Below are 24594 nucleotides of genomic sequence, written 5' to 3'. Positions count from 1 at the left end.
GTCTGCAGTAAGGTAACAACCTGGCTGAAAAAGAGGCACTAACTGTTGAAAAGCAGAGACTCTTTGCTGGCTGGGATAGGCCTTGCCCATGACAGAGATGATGATAACAGGAATGATTGTATCTATAGCAAATGGGACTAGGTGGCATTGATGGTCTAGGCCATCAGAAAGTTGCCTTTCTGCAGTGGAGAGGTGACATCCTCTAAGGTTACCACATGGGAGTGTTCAAACAGGATGTACCAGTTGAGGGGCCCGAGGTCCAGGATGGGCTTTAGGGAGCTGTCCTCCTTAGGAATGAGGGGGGCACTGGTTCTATAGTCCCTTTTGAAGGAGTGCTTTGACCTCTACATCCAGGAAGTCAAGATGCTCTCTGCTGAAGGCTCAGTTTGCAGAGTGGGATGTTGGGAGGGGGTGTGACAAGTTCAACGTAGTAGAGAAGAGAAGAGGATTTAGTTAAGGGATAGCATGGCCATAGCCTTCTTTACTTAGCTGACAAAATAGGGAAGAAGGACAAGAGGTTGTAGTATATGGATGCTAGACCATGTATGCATGTTATGTGTTGTTTGTCCTGACTACATTAGACAGGTTGACAAACCATCCTTGACGTTGACATTAGAGATCCTGGGGCACTCTTTGTATTCCTGATGAAAGCCCTGGACCTGATGGGCCTTTAACAACGGGACGGAAACACGTTCACAAAATAACGAGGGGTATGGCCATTATATCCCTTAACTAACCACTCACATCCGTTTTGATCTATACCTGGATTGTTCAGGTATTTTTAACCACTAGTAGACCATGGTAGAGAATCTATCCAAAGTGCTCCCTGGAATAAGGTGGAGCTCATCTTGGTTTTTAAGGACCAGGATGAGACCCAATGATGAAGCAAGCCGGGAATGGTGGGTGAGGGTCTAACAAAACAAAAAAAAAAAAAAACTCAGGGTTTCCTGTTGGGGATTTGCATTTATATTCAGTCTTGGTTAGGGAATACCGGTATGTGTTGTAGTATTAAATGGGGAGATTGTATTCTATAACCTTGTAAGCTTCACTCTCCTCTTCTCGACAAGCGGCTTTGTAAGCCACTTACTCGGATCATTGTCTTGGCTGTTTATGAAATCATTCATCTCATTCCAGTGTGCTCTGTTGTTCCTGAGAGTAGTCGAGTCTCTGATGGGTGATGATTCTGTGCACTACTCTTTCCCGTGGCACTGAGGTTTTCACACTTTCATTGGGAGGGGGAGCACTGGACATGCCCTGAGAGTTAGCAAGTTTAGAAGTGTGGACACCAGAAAATTCGAAATGACCTGACCTGACCCCAGATGTACGTGCAGTAGGTCGTTGGGGGAGTGTTTATATTTTTTTATCTACCCTAGGTGTGACCACCTTGGCCTTAACTGGTTCCTTGAATCAGTCTGTGGCCGACTTCAGCATTTCCTTAAGCATGGCTGGAAACTGCACTGTCTGCTCTGATTTGGATAAAGTTTCCACAAAGAAATAGTCAAACTCATGGTGAATGAGCATATCTACCTTGTGGAAAGTGGAAGCTTGACAGGGTAGCGTCCATGGACGGGGGATCAGGCGATACAGACCAATGCTAGAGGGCTAGGTGGGCTGAGTCTTTGTTGAAGGGCTGGATGCCCAACCCCAAAATACTCTTCCTTGACTTAGGCCATTTGGCGGGCCTGTTGTGATATTCAACTTCAGCTACACTCATGCTTAGTGCTGAGGTCTTAAGTGCTGAGTCGCTGGAATCCTAGAGGTCTTTGGGCTCAGAATCGGGGCTAGGAAATGGTTGGTGCAGCAGAAAGCCTGAGGGCCTGGCCTCTTTGCCTTCCTTACTACCACGGAAAGCTGATCCCTGTAGATGTTGGGAGTGTCCTCAAAAGCCTGCCTCTTAATCTTGTGGTGAGCTCACTGCCTCTATTATCAATATCAAAGTGTCTTCTTCAAATGGAAGGTCAGGTAGGCCTTGCACAACGGTGTTGTTGTGGTGGGGAGACAGAGAAAGGTGAAACACCTGGTGGTAGTCATTCCAGGGGAACTTCACATGACACTGAAGACAGTTTTGAAAGGGCATCCGTTACACAACCCTGTGTACATTCTTTGCAGAAAAAGATGTTAAAGCTTAACAAGGGGCACAAGTCTCGAGGCCCCAGGCCTGCAGTGCACAGAGTTGATGCAGATCACTTTCTGAAAGGTAACAGATGGAAAAGAAGGCAACAATAATTGTTTTCTGGATATCAAAGTTGAGGAATACACTGGCAAAGTCCGGATGAAAACAAAGAAACTCGTCGAACAAGAAGCCCTGGCTGTACACGTCTGAACCAGAAGGCAGAAAAAAAACAATCTAACATAGATTTAGTGCCCATGCGCATTGCCAGAGAAGGTAAGAGCCACTGTATACCTTGTGAATCGATTGACTTATTTGAAGAAAAACAACTTTCAAGTGTCTGAGCCCAACACTAGATGGCAGGGGTATGCAGAGCAAGTGTATCTACAGCAACACATGCTACAAACGCTAGAGTTCTTTCTCCGGTCACATGTCTTTGGCCTAGGACCACAAAGCTTTACTCATCAGACATGGATTGCAAGGCCAGTCCTTAAGTTGCTCGGTGCCCACAGGCTAAAATGAGTTATTCATCAAGATTCACTGAATGTACAACCTTTGGTCTTTAATAGCAGAACAATTCTTCAAGATATAAACACTGCAGTTGCAGCCCTCCCATGGTACAGCTAATTTCTGGTTATACAGATCTCTGTATCAGACTGCGGAACTGTCCCTCAGGAACATGCAGATCTCCAAGTTTGAGGCCTTAAGATACAGAGACATCCTGCTGGGCACACAAACTGAAAATATCAAGGGTTCAAACAAAAAAACATCTTGCAGGCTCTGGTTCCAGACAGACAGCAGAACAATCTCCCAATGTACACAGACGGCAGAGGTACATGCAGCAGAGTTCAGCCAGTAGAGCTGACAGTTTATCACACACATCTCAGAGCACTAGATCTCAGACAGCAGGCTATCCTTCCTTTAAGTGAAAAAAAAAACAGCTGAGATGTAATGTTCATTCTCTGCAGAGTGGCTACTCACCTGGACAGCAACACCAAAGTTATCCCCGTCCTCAATTTTTGGGATCTGGAGCTGCACCCACATACAGACCTGGTGAACATTAAACAGATGGAGTGAGACAAAGGATGCAGGGAGGTGATGAGGTCCCATGGGACGGGGAATCTAAAGTAACATTGCCCCCCTCCACCATTTGGCTGCAGTGTCCAACCCCAACTGAGACAACCAAGGTTATGAGACCACTATTCCCATTGCAACCCAATGGGCTCCATCATCACTGTGACTAGGAGTGCTCTCGGCATATGGACTATGAGGTACTGAATTGGGTTTTAACAATACTCTGAGCTGAGGTTCATTCGCCCTTCACCACCAGCCTATGGTAAAATTCCAAGAAGCGTCAGTCCATCAGACCTGCTTTGAAATTGGGTTCGGAGACCCTTCCATGCTTGAACCACCTCCCACACCCCCTCTAATCCACCTGACTGTAGTGAGGCTTCCACCTAACTACTAGGACTCAGTCTGCTGTGAGCACACCACTGTGTCCCTTCAGGCTCCAGAGTCATTCTGAGGTATTGAGAATACTCACATCCTTTCAAACTCTTGAGAATTACTTAAGGCTGTGAGCCACTCTCTTGTCTTCATACATAACCAGAGGAGGAGTTTCTAACACACACTTACCTTGAACGTCACAGTAAACATGTGACCTGGTCTAGCAGGTAGCCACTGCCATGACCAACATGTTCCCCGCCTTCATTAACTCAAAAGGTGTGAAAGCATAATCTTTGAAGTAATAAAAAGTCTGAAAATGTTCAAACTATTAAAATAGCTGGGAAACAGTAGGTTATAGATGGAGTGATCCAACTTAGTTAATGAGAACGTGTTAGTTTAAAAGCAAGGTAAAATGTGGATTTCAGTAACAACAGGAGTATGTGCATGGCTATGGTTAGTGCTAAATCACAGGCAGAGATGGATTTACGGTTTAGGCTACCACTTGGGTTAGGATACGCCAAGGGTTAGGCATAATGTAAGCATTAGGGTTAGCGACTGTGATGGGTTTAGCATTAGGGCTAAGACGCTTAACATGGGGAAATTGATGAGGCTAGCATAAGGCATTGAGCCTATAGGTTAGACAACATACCATTATTATTTGTAGAGCACAATCTCGGATAGTATGTGTGCAATAAATACCCTTGCTAAGTATAATCCCGAAGAACAACTGAATTGCTACAGATGCACCAGGTAACTGAGCAGATTAAGGGGAGTTTGGTGTAACCCCATCCTCAAAAAATATCAAAAACAAGTAAAGTTTGAACTTTTTGTTTTCAGACTTATATTAAATTACATAGGTCGCAAATAAGGAGTTGGCCTCTAAATTCCTATCATTGTGCAAGCCCCTTTTCTGTGCAGGGGTAAATTACCGGTGATTCCCCTGTATTCTACATTTAATACAGAATGTTCTGTACATAATTCTCGATGTTTTCTTGAATACACTCTGAATATGGGGTATCGGTATTTAGCGAGTAAAGTAAATGCCCCACATATTTCTGTCCCACTTGTAATTAGGTCATATGCTGCTCCTTCCACTATGTCAAATAGCTGGCTGCTCCTAAAATGGAAAATCAGATCAAATGTTGACAATCTCTTCTGCACTGATAATCCTATTATCAGGCGAATCTGCAAATGAACTACACTTTAGTCTTTCCTGTATCCCACTCGACGGAGACCCCCTGCTCCGAAGCTTTCTGCAGGCAGGCCATACATTGGCCATAAGGTGCTCACCATCATATGTACAATGCTGAGATTAGCCAAACCTAATTAATAAGAAGAGCACAGTAATCCTTCTCTGAGATGCACCTCCTAACCTCCGCGAGCTTGCTCTAGTAACTTTCACATCCTTGCCACAGCACTGTGATATAAATTCATGTCTTAACAATATCACAAGAAACGACAAGCCAAGTCCAATCAGCACCCCGTTCTTCCCCACAAGGGAAATGCCAAATACACCATAGCAAATTAATAACTGGTTGTTACGTAACAAAACAATAACATCTTATAATTATATAATATGGGGTAATCAGGCTATGCTCTGCCCCGCATCCTAACCCAAATGTTCCCAAACATGGCATTTGCATACATGTCAATTGTTGATGAAGCCCCACACTCCCTTGCTTTTTGACAACCTTCTTCCTGGGAGAATTAGAAACATCATGTACAGACGGCATAGAGGTCACCCAGGCTGCCCATCCTGGTCAAGTTCTGTTGGTCATTAAGTTCTACAACCTGGGGTTTCACATGCATGCTTCCAACTCCAAAATCCAACTCAAACTGCTAGGCAGCTCTGGTGGTTGTCCACATGTTGCTAGCTGGCTCACTAACATCAGACTGGTATACTTCAGTCCTGAAACTATTGGGATAATGTTCTTGGGGCTTACAGCGCCCTTTTGTCCGACTGGCCTCTAGTCACTGGAATCAGATACAAATGCATGTAAACAGGGTGCATCTTAGCTGAACCACAGATACATTCTGAAGATACTTTCTACGATTTGCAGAGCACCGACTGATCTTCTCCATGCTGCCCTTCATTCACTGTATTCCACAGATGTGTGCAATGGGAACGTCTTGCCTTATTTAGCATTTACCTTGATTGTATTAGCAAAATCATGCTAGTCCAACTGGTCTGCAGGGTGAAATTATATAGCCATATTACCCTCATAAGTGAAGTCCACACACTGATCCCTCAGGTAGCAAAGAATAAACTATAAGATGGGTCATTCCCGGACTCCTCTCCACGTGCACCTGTTGTCTTAAATCAGTCTATCATATCAACGTGTCCCTACTCTCATGGCAATAATCAATACTTAGAAAAATCCCACCACAAAACAGGCCCCAAGCTCTGGAAACATTTTTGGCTTTAAGGCCTAGAAATTACCTTCCTCATAAACCATTGTTGGCCGGGCTGGTCGAGAATATTTGTTGCTCAAGACGAAGTGACATTTTGCCACCACTTCAGAAAGAAATGGGGCCACGATTGCTGTATGTAGAATAGACCTTGCCTTATGTGGTGGTTGAAAATTCACTTTGTTAAATATACGTAAGGGTTGGAATGACCCAGTCATGGTGGCACAACACAGTGACAAAATGTCGTGGTAATTATCTCATTTCCTACTGACAGAAACAGCAGTAGGCAGAACTACATAAATACATTTTCAAGGACACGATAGACCAGGTAGTCTCGGCCTAGTAAACACATGGAGTAGAAGCGGAAATACAACTGTTCGTGCAGGGTTCATAGTTGTTTCAATTATATTTAAAGGTTTATGCACTTTTTCATGTCTCTTGATAACGTGCAAAGACCTAAGTAAGTCCTCTGTTCCAAAAGGATTTCTTATGTTTCACTCACAAAGAGTTGAATTTCTGGACCTTCAGTGATGAAGTAGGTCTACCCAACATCTTCATATGTGTAGCAGAAAGTGTGCCTCAAGTATTACCTGCAAGGTCACATCAGTGACAGCAGATGTCCTTGCTGGCCTTCCAGTGTGATCAGTGCCGGCCTGTCTCCATCTCCTTGCTGCGGTCAGCTGATCTAAATTTGTCATGTGTTTTTCTGTACTTTGAGCTCCGACTACAGTGAGGTCATTAGCAAGTGTAATGTTTCGCCCAAGTGAGATATAATATCAGCTTGTTGCATTGCTCCAGTTGCTCCTCCCAGTACCCAGTGTACTGCATGCTTCATTACGCCCCATTGTAAAACCCTTCGTAACCTTCTCCTAACGGCAAACTTCCATGATCCAGCTCTTCGGGGTGCTACTACCTGCTGTGGCACTGTAACGTTCAGAGATAGTTGGGAAGGTCATCTACTCTGGTGTCTGCAGCTTCAACACCGATTACTGAAATGCAAGCAGGCGGATTCCCTACCTGTGTCTCCAGGCCTTAGAGACGTCCAATAGGCCCTCTGGACATTGCCCATCTCTGCTCTGCACCTATGATTAAACCAGTATCCGCGAATGCACAGTAACTGCTACAGAACTTTATGCTCCAGGTTCTTCCCGTTTATTTGTGTTTAATCAGCAGACTCTTTTTAATGTTTGACCTCACTCTTCAATTCCATACAAAACGTCTGGGAAACCACATTAACCAAGGTATTAACTGTACTGCTGAAGAAAAGTACACTAGTTGTTTCGGAACGAAGAGTTTTCTTGAAATGTACTTATTGCCAGTGTAAAACTCCCATATGAACATAATCCAAGTCCCAGGTAGATGTGGTCTGTGGTGACTTTAATGAAACATTTGAATTCGTTTAAGTTTTCCTGCAGGTTTTCTGGTAGACCGCAACTCTGGTCTTTTTTATTTTCCTCCAGACCTCATATTTTGTAGTACACTTCAAGGCAGTTTTGATTTCACCACAGCCCTTCTTCGCGGGTGCCAGGATGAACAACTTATCTACATACATCAAGCATTTCATGCCTCAACCATAAAGTATATAACAGAAAAAATTGGCCCCAAGGGGGAAGTGTAGCCCTTGACTTCCACGGCAATCATTTAAATAATTCCAGAAACCTTTTTGTCTAAATAAGGTTATTAAATAATTTGTACACTTCATTCAATTAGCAGTTTCATACTGATTACAACTTAAAAACCAGATTCAATATACTTAGGTGCTCCGAAAGTGGCGGCGCAGTGAGAGTGAATAATGTGATAGATAAAGTGCCAAAGTGTTATATACAGAGGTGTGGTTAAAAGATCAGTGATCTTCAAAAAGACCCCTTCAATACAGGTGTATAGAAGTCACTATTCATCTCAACAATAATCCACATCCAATTATGTTGACGTTTCGACCGGGCATATAATAGCAAATCGAAAATGGGTCATCATCAGGACTCATAGTCTTTTTATAGGTAGCATCCACAAATCAAATAATGCGAATACTGTCAGTATGACTTTCTTTAGAATTTCTTATCCCCAGTTAATGTCAACCGTTCCTCCACAAGCCATTAATCCTGTCTGCATGTCATTCGAGTAAAAAATTACGTATAAATCTCCTGGATCGATAAGTCATTCCTCGGAACATATAACCTTGCTTCTCCCTTCGGTATCAATTTTATGTCTTCAAAAATTTGTAGCTGGACATAGGTAGTGACCTATGTCCAGTACACACGTAAAATGGTGTCCCCACATTCACAAAGTCCAGGAAAATGGAGCTAGAGTTCATGGTGGCACCTCAGCTCATGCAGGGGTGCTCTTACACACAGGTACCTGCACCCTGCCCTCTGGGCTAGGAGGGCCTACCACAGGGGTGACTTACAGTGACCTGGTGCAGTGAACTTAAGTGAAAGGGTGCATGCACCCTTTTCATGCAGGCTGCCATGGCAGGCCTGCAAACACATTTTACATGGGCTCCCATGGGTGGCATAATACATGCTGCGGCCCTTGGGGAACCTGTGGTGCCCCAATGCCCTGGGTACCATATACTAGGGACTTATATGGGGGCACCAGTATGCCAAATGTGGGGTGTGTGACGTCCCAGTAACCAAATTTAGGAGGAGAGAGCACAGTCACTGGGGTCCTGGATAGCAGGATCCCAGTGAACACAATCAAAACATACTGACATCAGCCAAAAAGTGGGGATAACCATGCCAAGAAGAGGGTTCTTTCCTACATAACCCCTCCTCCCCAAAAGAAGGACAAAAAGGCTAACCTTGTCTAGATGAGTCGTCATTGTCCAAGTGGAAATATCTGGAGAGTCCATCTTCATTGGAGTGGTTACTCCCAGGTCTATGTTCCACTGTATAGTCCATTCCCTGTTGGGATATGGACCACCTCAAAAGTTTGGGATTTTCAGCTTTCATTTGTTGTAACCATAGAAGGGGCTTGTGGTCTGTTTGAACAAGGAAGTGAGTGCCAAACAAGTATGGACTCAGCTTCTTCAAAGCCCAAACCACAGCAAAGACCTCCCTTTCTATGGAACTTTATCTACAAGTTATTCACTCTCACTGCGCCGCCACTTTAGGAGCAACTAAATATATTAAATCTGTTTTTTACTTTGTAATCAATAAGAAACTGCTAACTGAATAAAGGGTACAAATTATTTAATACCCTTATTTAGACAAAAAGGTTTCTAAAATTATTTAAATTATTGCCATTGAAGTCAAGGGCTACACTTCCCCCTTGGGGCCAATTTGTTCTGTTATATATTTACGTACCCAGGTCCAGGGGTTACTCGGTGTTGACTTATTTTCTTCTAATCATGAACCATAAAGTGTCAGAACCAGGGGGTAGAGGCATGATGGTAAGTCATCTGAAGGTTGGGCAGAGGTTGTATCACTCTCTCACCCCCATTAATGCTTTAAAAACCAATTGTCAAGCTGTTTTGCTTGTCTTACAGCTTTATCCTCCGTTACATGGATGGATACCCTTTGAGTTATTTATTTCAAGAATTATCTACTGTTCCAAGATGATATTTAATTAGCTATTTTTTGGATTCCTTACTTTGCATACACTGTTATCTAATTAGCAATATCTATGTTAGCTTCTTGTTTTCACTGGGGTGATTTAAATTCATTGTGTGGGGGTACTCAAATGCAACTGAAGGTTTACAGGTCCTTGTTGGTTGGGTTATCTAGGATTTGAGATTTACTTTCAGAATTCTGCAGGCATTTTTGTCATATTTGTACCTTTTCCATGCTGATTTGTTGCTCACATGAAGCCTTTTGTTTACATTGCTGACAGTTTGGTTTGTAAGGGTTGGCCCGGGTTGAAAAAGCCAGTAAGTAAACAATTCTTAACTTCTTGGCACTAAAGCAGAGATAAATTTTTCAAAGGACTTTAAAACCCTTTTTGATCTGCAAAGACCCCTCACCTCCTTTGGTAAAAACCATCTTGGACGAGGAGGCTACTACCCCGACCATGCTGTGAGTCTCCCCAGGCTGCAAGGCCATCATCTCCCATCTATTTCCAAGTTCATTTCCCCCAGGCTGTGAGTCTCTCTGTGTGTATTTATTAAGTCTCACCAGGTTCAGCTTTTCCTTCACTTCCCGGATTTCAGGCTTTACTCGGCTCAGCAGGGTCAAGATCTTCTCGTTGGAGCTGATGGGTCCACAAGGAGGACCTGAGAATTGGAGAAAATTCAGTTTATTCAGTGGTCGCATCAAAAATCACCTCTGAGGAACAAAAATAAACTCTAAAGCCCCAACACTGATGCAAGCTCATGAAACCAAACCCTGTCCGCCCGCCAGATTACGATGCTAGCGGTCAGACTGCCACAACACCGCTGCCACCACCAGGATCAGAGAGCCTGATGGGTTGGCGGCAGTGAAAGTTGTGGTCAGCCTCTGCAGTGCAGAGTTCGGCACCACTGTGCTGATCATTACTTTCCTTTCAGCCAACCTTTTCATGGTGGGGTCCCTGCCATGAAAAGGCTGGCGAAAAGGCAGCGTTGGGGCCACAGGGGGCCCCTGCACTGCGCAGGACCATGTTGTGGGCAGTGTAGAGGACCCCCTGTCAGCACACTCGGAATGCGCACTGTCTGCCCTGGAGACAATGCGCATTCCAAGTGTGCTATGTGCAGCAGCTTTGGCCACGGCTCTCTCGAGATCTAAGGCCAATGCCATCTCATTGTCATATACAGAGATTGGTACATGCCCCTAATCCTGACACCTCATGCTACATGGACCTCTATGCACCAACCCTGAGCACTGTACAAACCCTTACTCCCAGAACATGACTTGCAGACCCTTTGCATCATCCCTTATGGGACACACTCACCTCGTCCTGGTTTTTAAAATACTTTTATTCTACAATATTTTATAAACAATACATATTTATAAACAAAAAATCCCAATTCTGTTTCCTGTCAAAACCTGTTTTTGAATGGTGTTCTGTAGAAGTGTGGCAAGCATTTGACCTGCTTTAATATACTTTTAGTGACTAAACAACATGTTCATTATCGCTAGGTGACTTTTGGTTTCTGGGCATCTCACCATGTTCTTTTTATTTGGGTCTCTCCTGGTTGTATGGAGCATCTGTGTATTTGTAAATTCTCTTGGATTCTGATGGTGTTCGTAGTCTCTGGGTATCTGTTTTCTGGGTCAAATACTGTTCATTTTTTGTTAGTGTTTTGTTATCTAACATTGTGAGTTGCCTCTGGCTATCTCTTGGCATAGGACACTGGATATCATTTAGTCTTATGGTCACCTGTCATAATATGCACATGGTAGTCCCTGACCACCATGCTTAATTAGAACTCTGTCACCTTCTCATCTCTTAACCGCCCTTCTAGATATGTACCATAACCTTGAAAAATTAATTTGAATGGAATTCCACCAACTTCCTGTCCATTACGTCATCCTAATCCCACGAACACCCTTTGCCACTACACGTCTGTTCTGCTGCCCCTGCATTTTCATGAGCTCTTCGTTCCAGACACAGGCCACTGAAGATCGTTTGAGGAGAATCCATGGACATCATCTGCATGCAAGATGGTTTGACCTCTGTCTGAGCGGGCTTTTAGGTGAAACAAAATGGAGAGGCAGTGCTACTGTCACGCAGCACTGTCTATTTACATAGTATTCACGTTCTGGGAGCCTGAGTACAAGAGGAAGAATGGATTACAAGAGTGACGTGTGTCTTTTGTCATTTACCCAGGCCTGCTGAGACCCCCCCCATCCATATAGCATTGACCTTGTGCACCTATTGCTGTTCGCCCACTTAATACATGATTTAGTCATTGTTTCACTTGATTTTATGCACTTAAGTTATTTTATATTATTATGATTTGTATTGCACCTACTCATCCCCAAAGGGATATCCTGATGCAGTTGATCATGGCACAGGGATTATTGCTTGACGAGGACAAATAATAAACAGAGAAGGAAAAAAAAATGAAAAAGACAACTTTTATGAAGCTTCCAAATCAGCATGAGACTCAATGTTAGATGCAAGGAATGATGTTCTAGTGAAAAGCAGCAAGCTAGGTTAAGGAATGACTGCCCCTTCTGGCCCAATGGATACAATGTGTGTAGATAATGGCCTCATTGGCTGATCCGAGAGACCTGATGGTCTATAAATGAATACTCTATTGCACAAGTACTATGACCCTGCTGTATAGAGAGGTCGTGTATATGGCAGAGCAGTTTAAAGATGGCACGTTAATGAACTAGTTGCTAGTGCACGGACTTTAGAGTGGGGGGAAGTAGGAGATTTGCCAAGTACTCGGCAGGTCAAGCAAGCAGCCATGTTCTGTTATGTTATATATTCTTAGAAAGCGCACACATGCCCATAGGTGCCTTGGCAACTGTCAAACGGGTTCACAGGGCCACACAGATTCCCTATTGATTGGAAAACAACCAAGTTTTTAGTGCCTTCCTATAATGTAGCAGATTGGTCAGAGATTTTAATTGTAAGAGAAGGCTAGTCCATAATTTGGTGGTGCACTGGATGAAACGTGTGCCACCCAAGCCGAGCGCTTGAATTTAGGAAACACTACATTTTTGGTAAAGGTAGAATGAAACGCCCTGTTGGGAGTGTACAATTTAAAGCTGTGTTTAAGGTATTTAGGGCTTACATCATGAAGAGCTTTATTGGCCGTACAGAGGGCATTGAAAGCAATGTGTTTTCTGATTGGCAGCCAGCGAAGCTTATGCAAGACCTGGGATAGTGACTGGACTTTGGGAATGCCTAAGAGCACCTGAGCTGCTGCATTCTGAAGAGTCAGAAATTTGTTCAGCAGTCTCCGCTGTATATTTATATAAAGAGCATCACAATAGTCAATTTTGGATAACACATAGGTCACTATTACGGTTGTTTGCAGTTCAAACCGGATGAAAGGTTTGATCTTTTTTAATGTTCTCAGAATATGGAATGAGGAATAGTAGACTGCATTAATATGATTTTCAAAGGTAAATTTGTTGTTGATCATAACACTTAGGTTTCTTACTTTTCTGACCGGCGTTGGAAGCGATCTTGGGTCTTATGGCCACCACATGGGGGACCAGAAGGAAGTGTCATTGCCAAACAGCAGGACCTCTGTTTTTCTAGAATTAAGTTTAAGGCATTTTTTCATCCAATTGCCCAGTTCCATCATACAGTCATGGAACCTACTGGCTACATCATGAACATCACTTGAAATTAAGATAACAATTTGTGTGTCATTAGCATAAGATACTAAGGAAAACCCAAAAGTGCTAATCAATTAATCAACCTGGCCAGGGGTGTCACAGATATAAAAAAAAACATGGAGTATAGTGATGACCCCTGGTGAACCCCACAAAAAAATGGTCAGATACAAACCGCGACTGATTGTTCACTGTCTGAGGGAAAGGAGTTTAAAATGGCCAATGCAGTGCCCCTAATTACAATACTATTAAGGTGATCCAGGAGCACAGTGTGGTTTACCATGTCGAACATGGCTGCAAAATCTAGGGGGATAAGTACATCTTTTATGCCATTATCCAGTATTGCCCTAATTTCCTCCAGGGCCACAATCGGTTCTGATTTGGTACTGTGATTACATCTGAAACCGAATTGAGCCAAATCTACGAGAAGGTTGTTGTTTAAAACAAAAGACAACAGTTCCAGATTCACAGCCTTCTGAACAATTTTATCTGGCATCGGCAGTCGAGAAATGGAGCAGTAGCTGCTGGGTGCCTGAGAGTTGAATGTATGTCTTTTTTTGGGTCGAGCCTGCGTTGCATGCACTCGCGCATGCGTATCGCAGCGAGACGCTTTAGTTATTAGAAAAGGGCTCGGAGCCCTGTTGATGTCACGTCAGTGTGTTTGATTGGTTCGTGGGCTTGCCTAGTAAAATCTGCTTGCTTTCATTAGTGGAAGGCATGCACATGTCATGCCTTTTCCAGTGGTTAGCCCTCCTCCCGCGCAGCGACCAAGTACAGAAAACATGCGAGGCTCGCTGTTTTCTGTCAGATCGTGGACTCCTTTTTCTCTATTTTCCTAGCGCGATTTCGCTTGGCAGTAGTCAAGCGCTTACACAGTTAATTTCACTTTTTTACATACATAAAAGCACTTTTGCTGATAGACGAAAAGTCGGGTTAGGAGTTTACAACGCGATCAGCTCTAACATGAGCAAACGCGAGACCCATTGCATTGGAAATGCTTGTTAATTCCGGTTTCCGATTCAGTATTAGAAAGGGGTGTATTTAGGACATCCCTTCCTAATACTGAGTTGCAGTGGTATGTATGAATGCTTTTTGACCGAAATGTGGTCACAAAACATTCACAGTTTATCACCAACTTCAAGTAGGTGGTTTCTCATTCTCAAATGGGAAAGGGTCCCCAAAGGACCCCTTCCTTTGAGAGAGGTTTTAAAAATATTTTTTAAGAGCATTATTCCTGTAAGGAAAATTGGCTGCATTTAAAAAAAAATTATTGCTTTATTGAAAAGCAATCACAGGCAATCCCTCAGATTTTTGTGATTCCCAACGGGTCGCATTAATTGTCATGCAGTAGGTCTATTTGCGACCCACTGGGAATCGCTAAGTGTGTAAAACATAGATTTGTAAATTGGTGTTTGCGATTACCAAATAGCGAATCGCAAAAAATCGCTATATGTTAAATCACAAACACTTAACTTCATGCATCTGGCCCCTAACACCGGACCTGAGGTTGGATCCGCCCAGATTTCAGTCACAAAAGCTATTACAGTTGAGTAATATTCAATAAACTCAGAAAATTAAATTTTATTTTTAACTAAGGATCTCGCGTTGATAAGTGGCCAGAGCAATTTACTTTCCGTTAATGTTTTTATAGGGCAAGCAGTGAGATCCTTTTTGGAGATGATGCTACCATTGTCTTTAGCAGTTGCTGAAAACTTACAGTCTTTGCAGAAAAGGGGCTGAACGCTTGTGGAGTTGAAGGACAAGTTACTTACCTCTGGTAGCGCCTTGTCTGGTAGACACTTATCTAGCTGCATATAACTTACCTTTGAATTGTGCCCAGGCGTCAGTCTCTATCCAGAAGATTTTCATGAGTATTACCCCTGTGCGCCGTTAGGCAGCGTCAATCGGCTCTGTGTCCGTCACTGGCATCGTCTGCGCCACATATATCATCGCAGGTCCTAGATAGGCACCACTCAGGCGCTCTGGCGTCAGTTTCTTTTCACAACTTTTCACGCCAGAAGCGCAGAGCAATAAAGAACACTGACTACTGGTGCATCAAATCTAAGGCCCTGAAAGGGAGTCCCTGCCCCTAGAAATCAGTTCGCAGAGCAGGGAGGATGGGTTGGTCGGTAAAGTGTACGCAGCTATAGTCTCTCCCAGATAAGGTGTTGCTGAAAGTAAGTAACTTGTCCATCTGATAGAGACTTCTAGCAGCAGATTCCTTGCCTTTGAATAGATACCCAAGCAATACCATCCCCGGAGGTGGATCTGAGAACCAAGTTCAGACTAGAAAGTATTGCAGGACCGAACGAGCAAAGTGCCTGCCCCTACGGACCCGACTGTCCAAGCAGTAGTGTTTTGGTAATTGTGTGCAGAGACGTCCACTTTGCTGCCTGACTTTTGGGAAGGACTGGAACTCCTCGTGCTAACACAGTAGTCGCAGCTTCAGTTTGAGTAGATTGAGAGTGCAACCCCACAGGGGGTTGCTTTTAGGCCAGTGCGTAGCAGATCTTAATGTAGAGTACGACCCATCTGGAGATGGTTCACCTGTGCCCTACCGACCTTCTTCGCACTCACATACCCAATAAAGAGTTGGTCATCCACCTGTAACTCTTTTGTACGATCAAGGTAGAACACCAGTGCCCTTTTTGGTTCCAGGTGGTGGAGTCTCTCCTCTTCCTTAGAAGGATGAGGGGGTGTGTAATAAGTAGGCAAGGTGATGGATTGGTCTACATGGAAGGGCCTGGCCACTTTTGGCAGAAAAGAGGTCCTAGTGCGAAGCACTACTTTGTAAGGATAGATTATAAGGCCTGCAGCTCACTCACTCTGGGGGCAGATGTAATTGCCACAAGGAAGGCTGTTTTCAAGGTGAGAAGTATGAAAGGACAATTGTGGAAAGGCTCAAAAGGAGCACACATCAGAAAGGTCAGAACCAAATTCAGATCCCATTGGGGCATAACGAATGGTGATGGAGGAAAACAATGTGTAAGACCTTTAAGGGACCTATGTACAATAAGAGACTTAAACAAGAACGGCAGATCAGGGAACCACAAAAAAGCAGTAATAGCAGACAAATACCCCTTAGGAGTTCCCAGAGCACAGCCCTGCTGGGCAAGGGAAAGGATGAATAACAGGACCGCACAAAGTGGGGCAGAAAGGGGGGGGGGGTCAACAGACTTTTCTGTGCACCATGCCACAAATCTCTTCCAATTAAGTTTTGGTGGAGGGACGCCTGCCTGCCAAGATTATATTACCGACTTTGGGAGGAAGGTCAAAAGCTGTCACCGGCCGCTGCTCAATCTCCACACAAGAAGGCGGAGAGTGGACAGGTTTGGGTGAGGAACCCTCCCCTGCCTTTGCCACAGAAGATCTTCTTGAAGGGGCAGTCTGAGTGGAGGAATTGATGGACATGCTAAGCAGCTTGGGATATAAGACTCTCTGTGCCCAGTCTTGAGCCACAAGGATTATGTGGGCCTGCTCGTTCCTGATCTTGAGAACTCTGGGTAGGAGCGGTATGGGCGGAAAGGCGTACAGATGGCCTGAAGACCACTAGAGACAAAAAACGTCTCCAAGCAATTGCTGCCTTGGAAACTCCCAACGCGCAAAACTGCGTTCTCTGGGAGGCTAACAGATCTAACCAAGGCTCTCCCCACAGCTGAAAGAGACCTTGTGGCATGTCCGAATGGAGAAACCAATTGTGATCCGCTAGGCATTTTCGGCTGAATTTGTCCGCTCTAGTGTTCAGAGAGCCCACCTTTTGTTGAACCACCAGGGATATTACAGCCACGTCCAGAGGTGCAAAGTCCTTTATAAAGGGTCCATGGCCCCACTGTGCTCTGCCTGCTTCAGTACCATGTGGAGGTGGTGTTATCTGTGAACACCTGCACCATCTTTCTCTTGATACAGGGAAGAAAGGCTTTCAATGCCAGATGGATCACACACAGCTCCAACAGGTTGATGCGGAGGCCTTTTTCCACCAGAGACCAGATGCCTCTGATCTCCACCTCCCCTAGATGGCCGCCCCATCCCAGGAGGGGCGCATCTGTCACTAATGTCAGAGCTGGTTGGGTAAGGGAGAGAGATCTGCATCTGACCTAATCATGATTCATTAACCACAAGTACAGATCCCACTGGAACCTCAGGTCACACTGCAGAGCCTGCATATGCTGTCTGGCATATCACACCAGTGAGATTCAGAAGGCTTATTAGGCCCAGGACAGAGGCTGAAACATCAGTATATTAGGCTGAATATCCTGGACTCGCCATTCGGGAGGATATGCCCAAAACTGCACTTTGTCCAGAACAGTTCTGAGAGGGAGTCAGGGGCGACTTCGGCACGAATATAGTGAACCCCAGAGATAGCAGGAGGTTTGCTGTAGTCTGGAGGTGTGAAACAACAGCCTGGGGTGAGCCTGCCTTCAACCGCCAGTCATCGTTACGGGGGGTGGGCAGATGGGAGAGACTGAAACCCCTGATTGCCGCAGATAAGCTGCAACCACCACCATCACCTTGGTGAACATCCGAGGAGTGCTGGTAAGGTCAAAGGGGAGCATGCTGAATTGAAAGTATTTTTAGCCTACCGGGAACCGCAGGTAACGTCTGTGGGCAGGCAGGATGGGATATGAAAATAAGCGTCCTGTAAGTCCAACACTACCATCCAGTCTCCTGGGTCCAAGACAGATAGAACCTGAGCCAAAGTGAGCATCTTGAACTTCTTCTTGAGGATGAGATTGAGGGACCGAAGGTCTAGGATAGGGTGAAGACCCTTGACCCGTTTGGGCTGTACACAACGCAGGACCAGCCTACCTGAACCACTGCATCTCCTTCCACACCCCGCCAGATCCCTTTGCTCTGCCCCGCCCAGATGGCCCTGGCCACCATCCTGCGCATCCTCAAAACCACCGAAGGAGAACGATCTCACCTACATTACAGCAAAGAGCTGGAAAAAAAAACTCCCCCTGCACCTCAGACAAAGCCCATCGTTCACCATCTTCAGGAAGACCCCCAAGACGTGGCTCTTCGGATGAGGCACTTTCCCCCGGCGCCTTGAGACCCTCACGGGTAAGTAGCCGTGCTTTACACAAACTGATTGATTGATTGAACCAGAAAGTAGCTGGAATAGCAACCACAGCCTACTTTTGGCACAGGAACTCTCTCTATAGCTCCCTTGGCTAGGAGAGTCATAATTCCCTTGCAGAGAAGGGACAAATGATCCTCTGTTATCCGACTGTAAGATGGTGGCACAGATAGTGGGGTAGTCTTGAAAGAGAGAGAGTAGCCCCTTCAGACTATGTGCAAAACCCACCTCTCTGATGTAATTGATTGCCAGTGGAGCAGGTGATGGCGAATCCTGACGCCAACTGGCCCATGTTGGTGAGTCAGACTAAGGTTTAGAGGCTGCTGCAGAGGGGGTGGAGGTGGCGGAATGACCAGACCGTTAGCCACCTGACCCACGAGGTCGGTGGGTCCCTGCAGCCTCGGCCATGCAGAGGGTGGGTAGCATGCAGGTCATGGTGCCTAACTTAACTGGGAATGGGTGTGATTGGAGACTCCTTCCCTAGCCGCGAAAGGCAGACTAGGGGTTGCTGTGAAGCCCAAGCACCTGGCAGTAGCCTGAGAATCCTTGGAGCGCTCAAGCGCCGAGCCTGCCTTGTCTCCAAAAAGATGGGTCCCATCAACGACCAAGTCCATCAAAGAAGCTTGATAATCTGCCAAAAAGCCAGATGTCCTCAGCCAGGCGTGGCGCCTCAATGCCACTGTCGAAGAAGACACTCTGCCTAGCGAGTCCGTTGTATTCAGTCCACAACAAATTGCAACTTTTGCTGCATCTCTCCTCCTCAGCCTGAGAAAGTACAGCCCGGACCCGCTCTAGGAACTGTAGAGGCACTTGTGCAACTGTATCTCACAGAATGTGGGAATAACGGCCCAAAGGCATGCTGTTTTCACGGATTGCAATGTAAAGCTGGCAGAAGAAAACATCTTCCCAACCTATCTGGGGGGGAGAGGAAGGGGGGCGCTAGGGCACACGCCTTGGGAGGAAGAGGCTTGGACCATGCTCTCTGGGGTGGGGTGTTGCATTAAGAAACTTGGGTCTGTTGCATTAAGAAACTTGGGTCTCCAGGTGCAGGGCGATGGCAGCAGGCAATCGTCCTGTTCACAGGAGCTCCTGTGCTGTGTTTAGACCAGGTACCCAGTAGGACTTCAGTGAGGGCACCTTTGAGGGGGGAGCAGGGGTTCTGAGGTGGAAGCTCCTGTTGCAGCATCTCTTTCAAGAGATTAGTCCTTACGGCCACCGAGGGCGATGAAGGTCCAGGACCTCAGTTGCCATCCTCACCACCATAGCATAAGAGGCTCCCTCCTCGGTAGCCATGGTAGAAGGAGAAAGCATGCAAGTATCTGGAAAATTAGCCAGTCAACTGGCCTCACCCAAGTAGTCACGCCAGTCCATTTCTTCACGGGGCTGGTATTCTAAAGGGTCCAGCAACCCCTCCTGTTCATCACCAAAGCTTAGCCCATAGGAACAGTGCTCAGGATCTGAATGAGGAGGCAAAGCTCCTGCCGGCACTGGAGTCGGCATCGTACAAGGCCCATCTGGTTCCATATCAGTCAGTAATTACAGTGGGGAAGGTGCCGCCGTGGGTGCAGGGAAATGTCAGGGTGGCATGACTGTGGCCAGTCCGGATTCAAGACTGGTTTCCCTGGAGCCCCTAGGTGCTGAGGCTGAAGCTGCTGGCTGGAACCAGAAGGGGCCCTCTCTGACTCTACTGAGCCCAAAGACGCTACAGCGGGGTCGAGTTGCCCGAAAATGAGGCGCATGGCCTCATAGAACTCTCAAAGTTGGGCAGGGGTCTCTTCGGTTCCCAGATATTCAGGGAGGTGGAGTCGGCCAAAGCGCAAATTCCGCAGAATGAGGCCTAGAACATCGTGGGCCGATGGATAATGAAAAGTCAAAAAGCACTTCGACTTGTTGGATTTTTTTCTTATGCCTTGACTTACCCGGTCATCCCAAGGACTTGGAGTGGGATGACGACGACTTTGGACTCAGTGACCCATCCCGGGTCCTTCCTCTTGACCGGGATCTCGACTTGCAGAGTCGAGTGCCAGGCCGCCATCAGCTTCAGCGACCGCTCCTTCAAAGCTTTCAGATGCATGGCCTGGCACTCTGAGCATGACTTCGAGTCGTGGTCGCGCTCCAGACACCAAAGACACACGAGGTGCGGATCGGTCACAGGCATCGCCTGATGACCAGACCCGCGGAGCTTGATCCTGTCTTCTTAGAAGACATCCCTCGACCCACCAGGAGTAACACTTGAAAAAGTTGAAAAAGCCAGTCAAAAATAAACTGAGGGGTAGCTCTCTTCTGATCAGTGCTTAGCTGGCATGGAAAGAAAAAGAATTGATGTCAGCACACCAGAACCAGCGCTGACGATGACGATGGATGCGGAGCCGATCTACGCCACCAAACAGTGCACAGGGATACTGCTCACGAAAATCTTCCGGATCCAATCTGACGCCTGGGGAGAATTCAAAGGTAAGGAATCTGCAGCTAGAAGTCTCTATGAGATAAGGTCAAATGTGGTATAGATGTTTTTCCTATCTGATGTACTGCAGGCTGAAAGCTCGTAGTTCAATAGTTGATGTGGCTGTGGGGAAAATGGCCAAATGTTTTGGTGCTTAGCATGGTCCGGGCTTGCTTGTGGCGCGGACGCGGTTTGCTGTTGTTTAAAAAACCTGCCATCCAGAGGGTGTGGCAGGGGAGGAGTAGTGAAGAGTCTGAACGCAGCAAAGCACGTCAGATCTGAAAACAGGTGGCGAAAATTAAATATCAAACTGGAGTCCAGCAACCCCTAATCCTTTACACAGGCTCCCCTGTGAAAGGAAAATACTGGCAAAGAAAAAGCAAATTAAATCAATAGTGCAAAGAAGAAATCATAAAACAATTAAAAGAGGGTAAAAACCCTTCCAATATGGCGCCTCTGCAGGGCACAGTAGCCAGTCACATCCTGAAACTGTCACACTGTGTCTATAAGGAAATGAAAAGTGGCGCTGCTACAAACTCTGAAACAGAGCTGAATGGTTTACAAGTGTAAAAAAATAATAGTATACCATGACCACCTGCAGCACATTCTTGTAATTCATGCAACTAATGTCAAGTGCATGGATGATGGTTCAATGGAACTGTATAGGTAGGAAGCATAAGATCCTGTGAAGGTGGCACTGGATGCCATAGCAGGTCCCACAGAAGGCAGTGAGCTAAACTTTCAAGGAGAGCGTGCTGTCAACCACGATACCTAGATCCCTTCCCAGTTTCTTTGGAAGTAAGGACAGGGCCTAGTCTACTAGGCCACCGATTGGTCTTCCAGATAGAATAAGTTTTCCTGAACAGGTTCTCCTTTGTCTTGTCCCTGTCCAGTGTTAAACAGTCTTCCTGCATTCGCAGATTAACTGACTTCAAACAGTCCACACGGTCAGAGCTTGTAGCCTCATCATTTTCTGCAATCAATACTGTTGTGTATCATCTGCATAGGATACAATATCAAAGCTCTTGGCTTTTACAATGGCTGTCAAAGGGGACCATATAAATGTTAAACAGAGCCATGCTCAAGGACGATCCTTGGGGGATGCCACTGGTAACAGATACAGGATCCGACTTGGACAGGGGGAAGGTGGATAGATTGTGTTCTACCTGACAAAGACACAAGGCACTTGACGGCATTAAAATACAGGCCATTCTTAAGCAACCATGTTATTAAGACGACTTGTGATACAATGCACAAGGCTGCAGAGAAGTCAAGGAGGATGAAGATAGCAGATCTGCCCTCATCCAAAGTTAGCCTGATGCTGTCAGTCAGAATCAGCAAAGCAGTTTCCGTACCCTGGGTCACCCAAAGCCCTGTTTGAGAGACATTTAGGAGGTTGTTCTTCTCCAAATGAAAAGTTAGCTGGGAGTTGATCAGTCTCTCAAAAACTTTAGCTGGAAATGGGAAGAGAGACAGGGTGATAGTTTGCCACGTATAGTGATCTGCCCTGAGTTTTTTCAGAAAAGGAATTAACAATACATGCTTCCAGTCATAAGGATATTCAGCAGTGCAAATGGATCTATTAAACAAATATGTCCAATAGGGACCAAGTAAGTTTGTTATGTAAGAAAAGATGTGATAAGGGCAAGGATCTTCAGGAAAGCCCGAACTTACCTTATGCAAGGCTTCCTCTATGGTATGTATCATCATGGGTTTAAAGGATTTGAATGGGAAGGGGCCGAGGTTATGTGGAGGAACGAAGCAAGAATGCATTTTATTAATTTTTTAAATATAGTGCCAGATTAGAGCAGATTATTTCACCTACACTCCACTACACTGCTTTATTGGCTCTTTTTCTCCATATTTATGCATTTACCCTTGCTAAAGTAACTGATATAAAATAACAGTTCCCGCTAAACATCTGTCACTCGTACTTACGCAACTACATGTGTTTGTGACCGAGGTTATTCATCATGTAGGTTTGATTTTAAAAGATAAACATGTAACAGTCTGGTATAACTACACTTAGGTTTATTAACAAATTATAATTTGCACACAAACGCTAAGTGTTACAGAGCCACTGTTATATGTTATTCGGGTTAAGCTTTTAGCACACTGTATGTGATACCTCATTAAACTGTTTGTGAAGTGCAACATCTGCCCAAAGGCTTTATAGCACTAAATTAAAGTAGGGTAATAAAGCAATAATGCAGAATTCGTAGAAGTGAACTTTAATCCACTCTGTATTAGAATAAATTTGGCAGCTTCCCAATGTACTCGGATAACACGTTTCACATGAAAACCGCCTGGACAGAAAAAGATCTTTCACCAGGCCCAAGTTGGCCAAAGGACCAGAGAAATACCAGGGGGCGAGGGGCTTGACAGACAAAACAGGAAAGCAGGGGGCAGATGAAGGAGGAAACACAGCATTTAAAAAACACCCTTAGGTTGAGTTTTCACAATCAGTGAGTTCCCCACGGCGAAAATGGAGGCTCCTGTTCGGGTGGTGCAGCTATCATGTCTGTCAGGTGTCCACAGGCTTCAGAATTTTTGGATGCATAGTGCCCACAAGGGGTAGTGCCACCTCCACCTACAACAGTATAGACCTTCTCTTCCGGACTTCTTGCATGCTCGCAAGTGCAGTTGGCAGCCTCAGGATTAGATCCAAGACAAAGCTTTATAAGAAGGCGGCCATCTTAGAGTCCATGTAGCTCCACCCACCATAAAACAGCTTCAGGATGTTTTGGAAGCAATGCTGGCCCACTATTAATCCTAAATCACACTAAGCTATGATGAGCCCCGAGAAATCTATCCCAGCGGACAGCCCTTATTAGTAAGTTACATCCGTTTTGCTCTGTATATTTTACGTTATTGATGCAGATTCCAGTATCAGTATCCATAAGGGAAGAAATTATCAATGGTGGCACAAAATCCACCTCTGCTTCGAGGAGAAGCTAGGTGTCATTGGCATGAACAAAAAAATGCACCCAAATAATTGACTCAGATAGGCCAACTAGAACCAAACATTAAAGGGACAGGGCTAACTGCTGAGGAAGTCCAAAGATGAGTGCAAACAAGGATGAATAAGGGTGGAAGTATCCTTGACTGGAAACCAATGAAACAGAAAGAATTGGACCAAAAGAAGTACCAGGTCTATACAGCTAAAAGCGACGATGGACAGTGTCACAAACCAGAGAGAGGCACATCAATATCAGGTGAAGGTCAGATGGAGTAAATTAAGGTGACATATGATAATTTGTCAACTCGGTCAGGGACGCTTAGTACTTGGGCACAACTAATCACAGTCTACTGATGTTTGATTGAAAAAACAATCAATCAATGAGTCTCACAATCAAGTGTAGGTGTAAATTAAATTTTACTGAAACGTTTTTTTTTTATTCAAATCTATTCTGAAATGTAAAGAGTGTACGGAATGATATATTAGCTGATTAGTCTTTCATTTTCCTTCTCCTCCATCCTACTCCCCTCTAACACCTTCCTGGATGACCAGCCACCTAGGGTTAGCCATCAACTACTCACTATGACTATCACCATTCTTATCTCATTCCCTGCTTTGGTCTCTTCTCATCCAACATTGAGTATTGTGGAGGATTATGAAACATGATGCAAGAGACACTAGAATTCCCAGAACTGAGTGTAGGAAGCTGGCCTGATGTGTGGTGGACACTTATGGTGTTGTCAACCGATACCAGGTCCAGGCATCCCCTAATAGTGAAGTGTAGGCAGTGTCTAGGAAGCCAGAGCTCTCTAGAGGTAGCTGTGGATGAGCAGACTTACTTAGGAGACATGCAAAGCTTATGCAATAGCACCACTGTCACACAACAACTTATCACACATGAAAGAACCACACAGTGTTACAAAGATAAAGGTACTTTAT

General features: G+C 45.2%; 1 protein-coding gene across 1 annotated transcript in view; it reads right to left on the bottom strand.

The window, feature by feature from the left end:
- PSME1 (proteasome activator subunit 1) overlaps positions 1–24594 on the bottom strand; it is a 96686-nt gene that overhangs the window by 10587 nt on the left and 61505 nt on the right. The window contains exons 6-7 of the mRNA XM_069238132.1: positions 10075–10172; positions 3092–3160 (exon numbers count right to left, since the gene is read on the bottom strand). Of these exons, the coding sequence (XP_069094233.1) occupies positions 3092–3160; positions 10075–10172 (167 nt within the window). The remainder of the gene's footprint in view (positions 1–3091; positions 3161–10074; positions 10173–24594) is intronic.

Source organism: Pleurodeles waltl, chromosome 6, assembly GCF_031143425.1.
Source record: "Pleurodeles waltl isolate 20211129_DDA chromosome 6, aPleWal1.hap1.20221129, whole genome shotgun sequence".
NCBI lineage: Eukaryota > Metazoa > Chordata > Amphibia > Caudata > Salamandridae > Pleurodeles > Pleurodeles waltl.
Note: the sequence above shows the minus strand (reverse complement) of the source record. Positions and strands in the feature narration are given on the sequence as shown.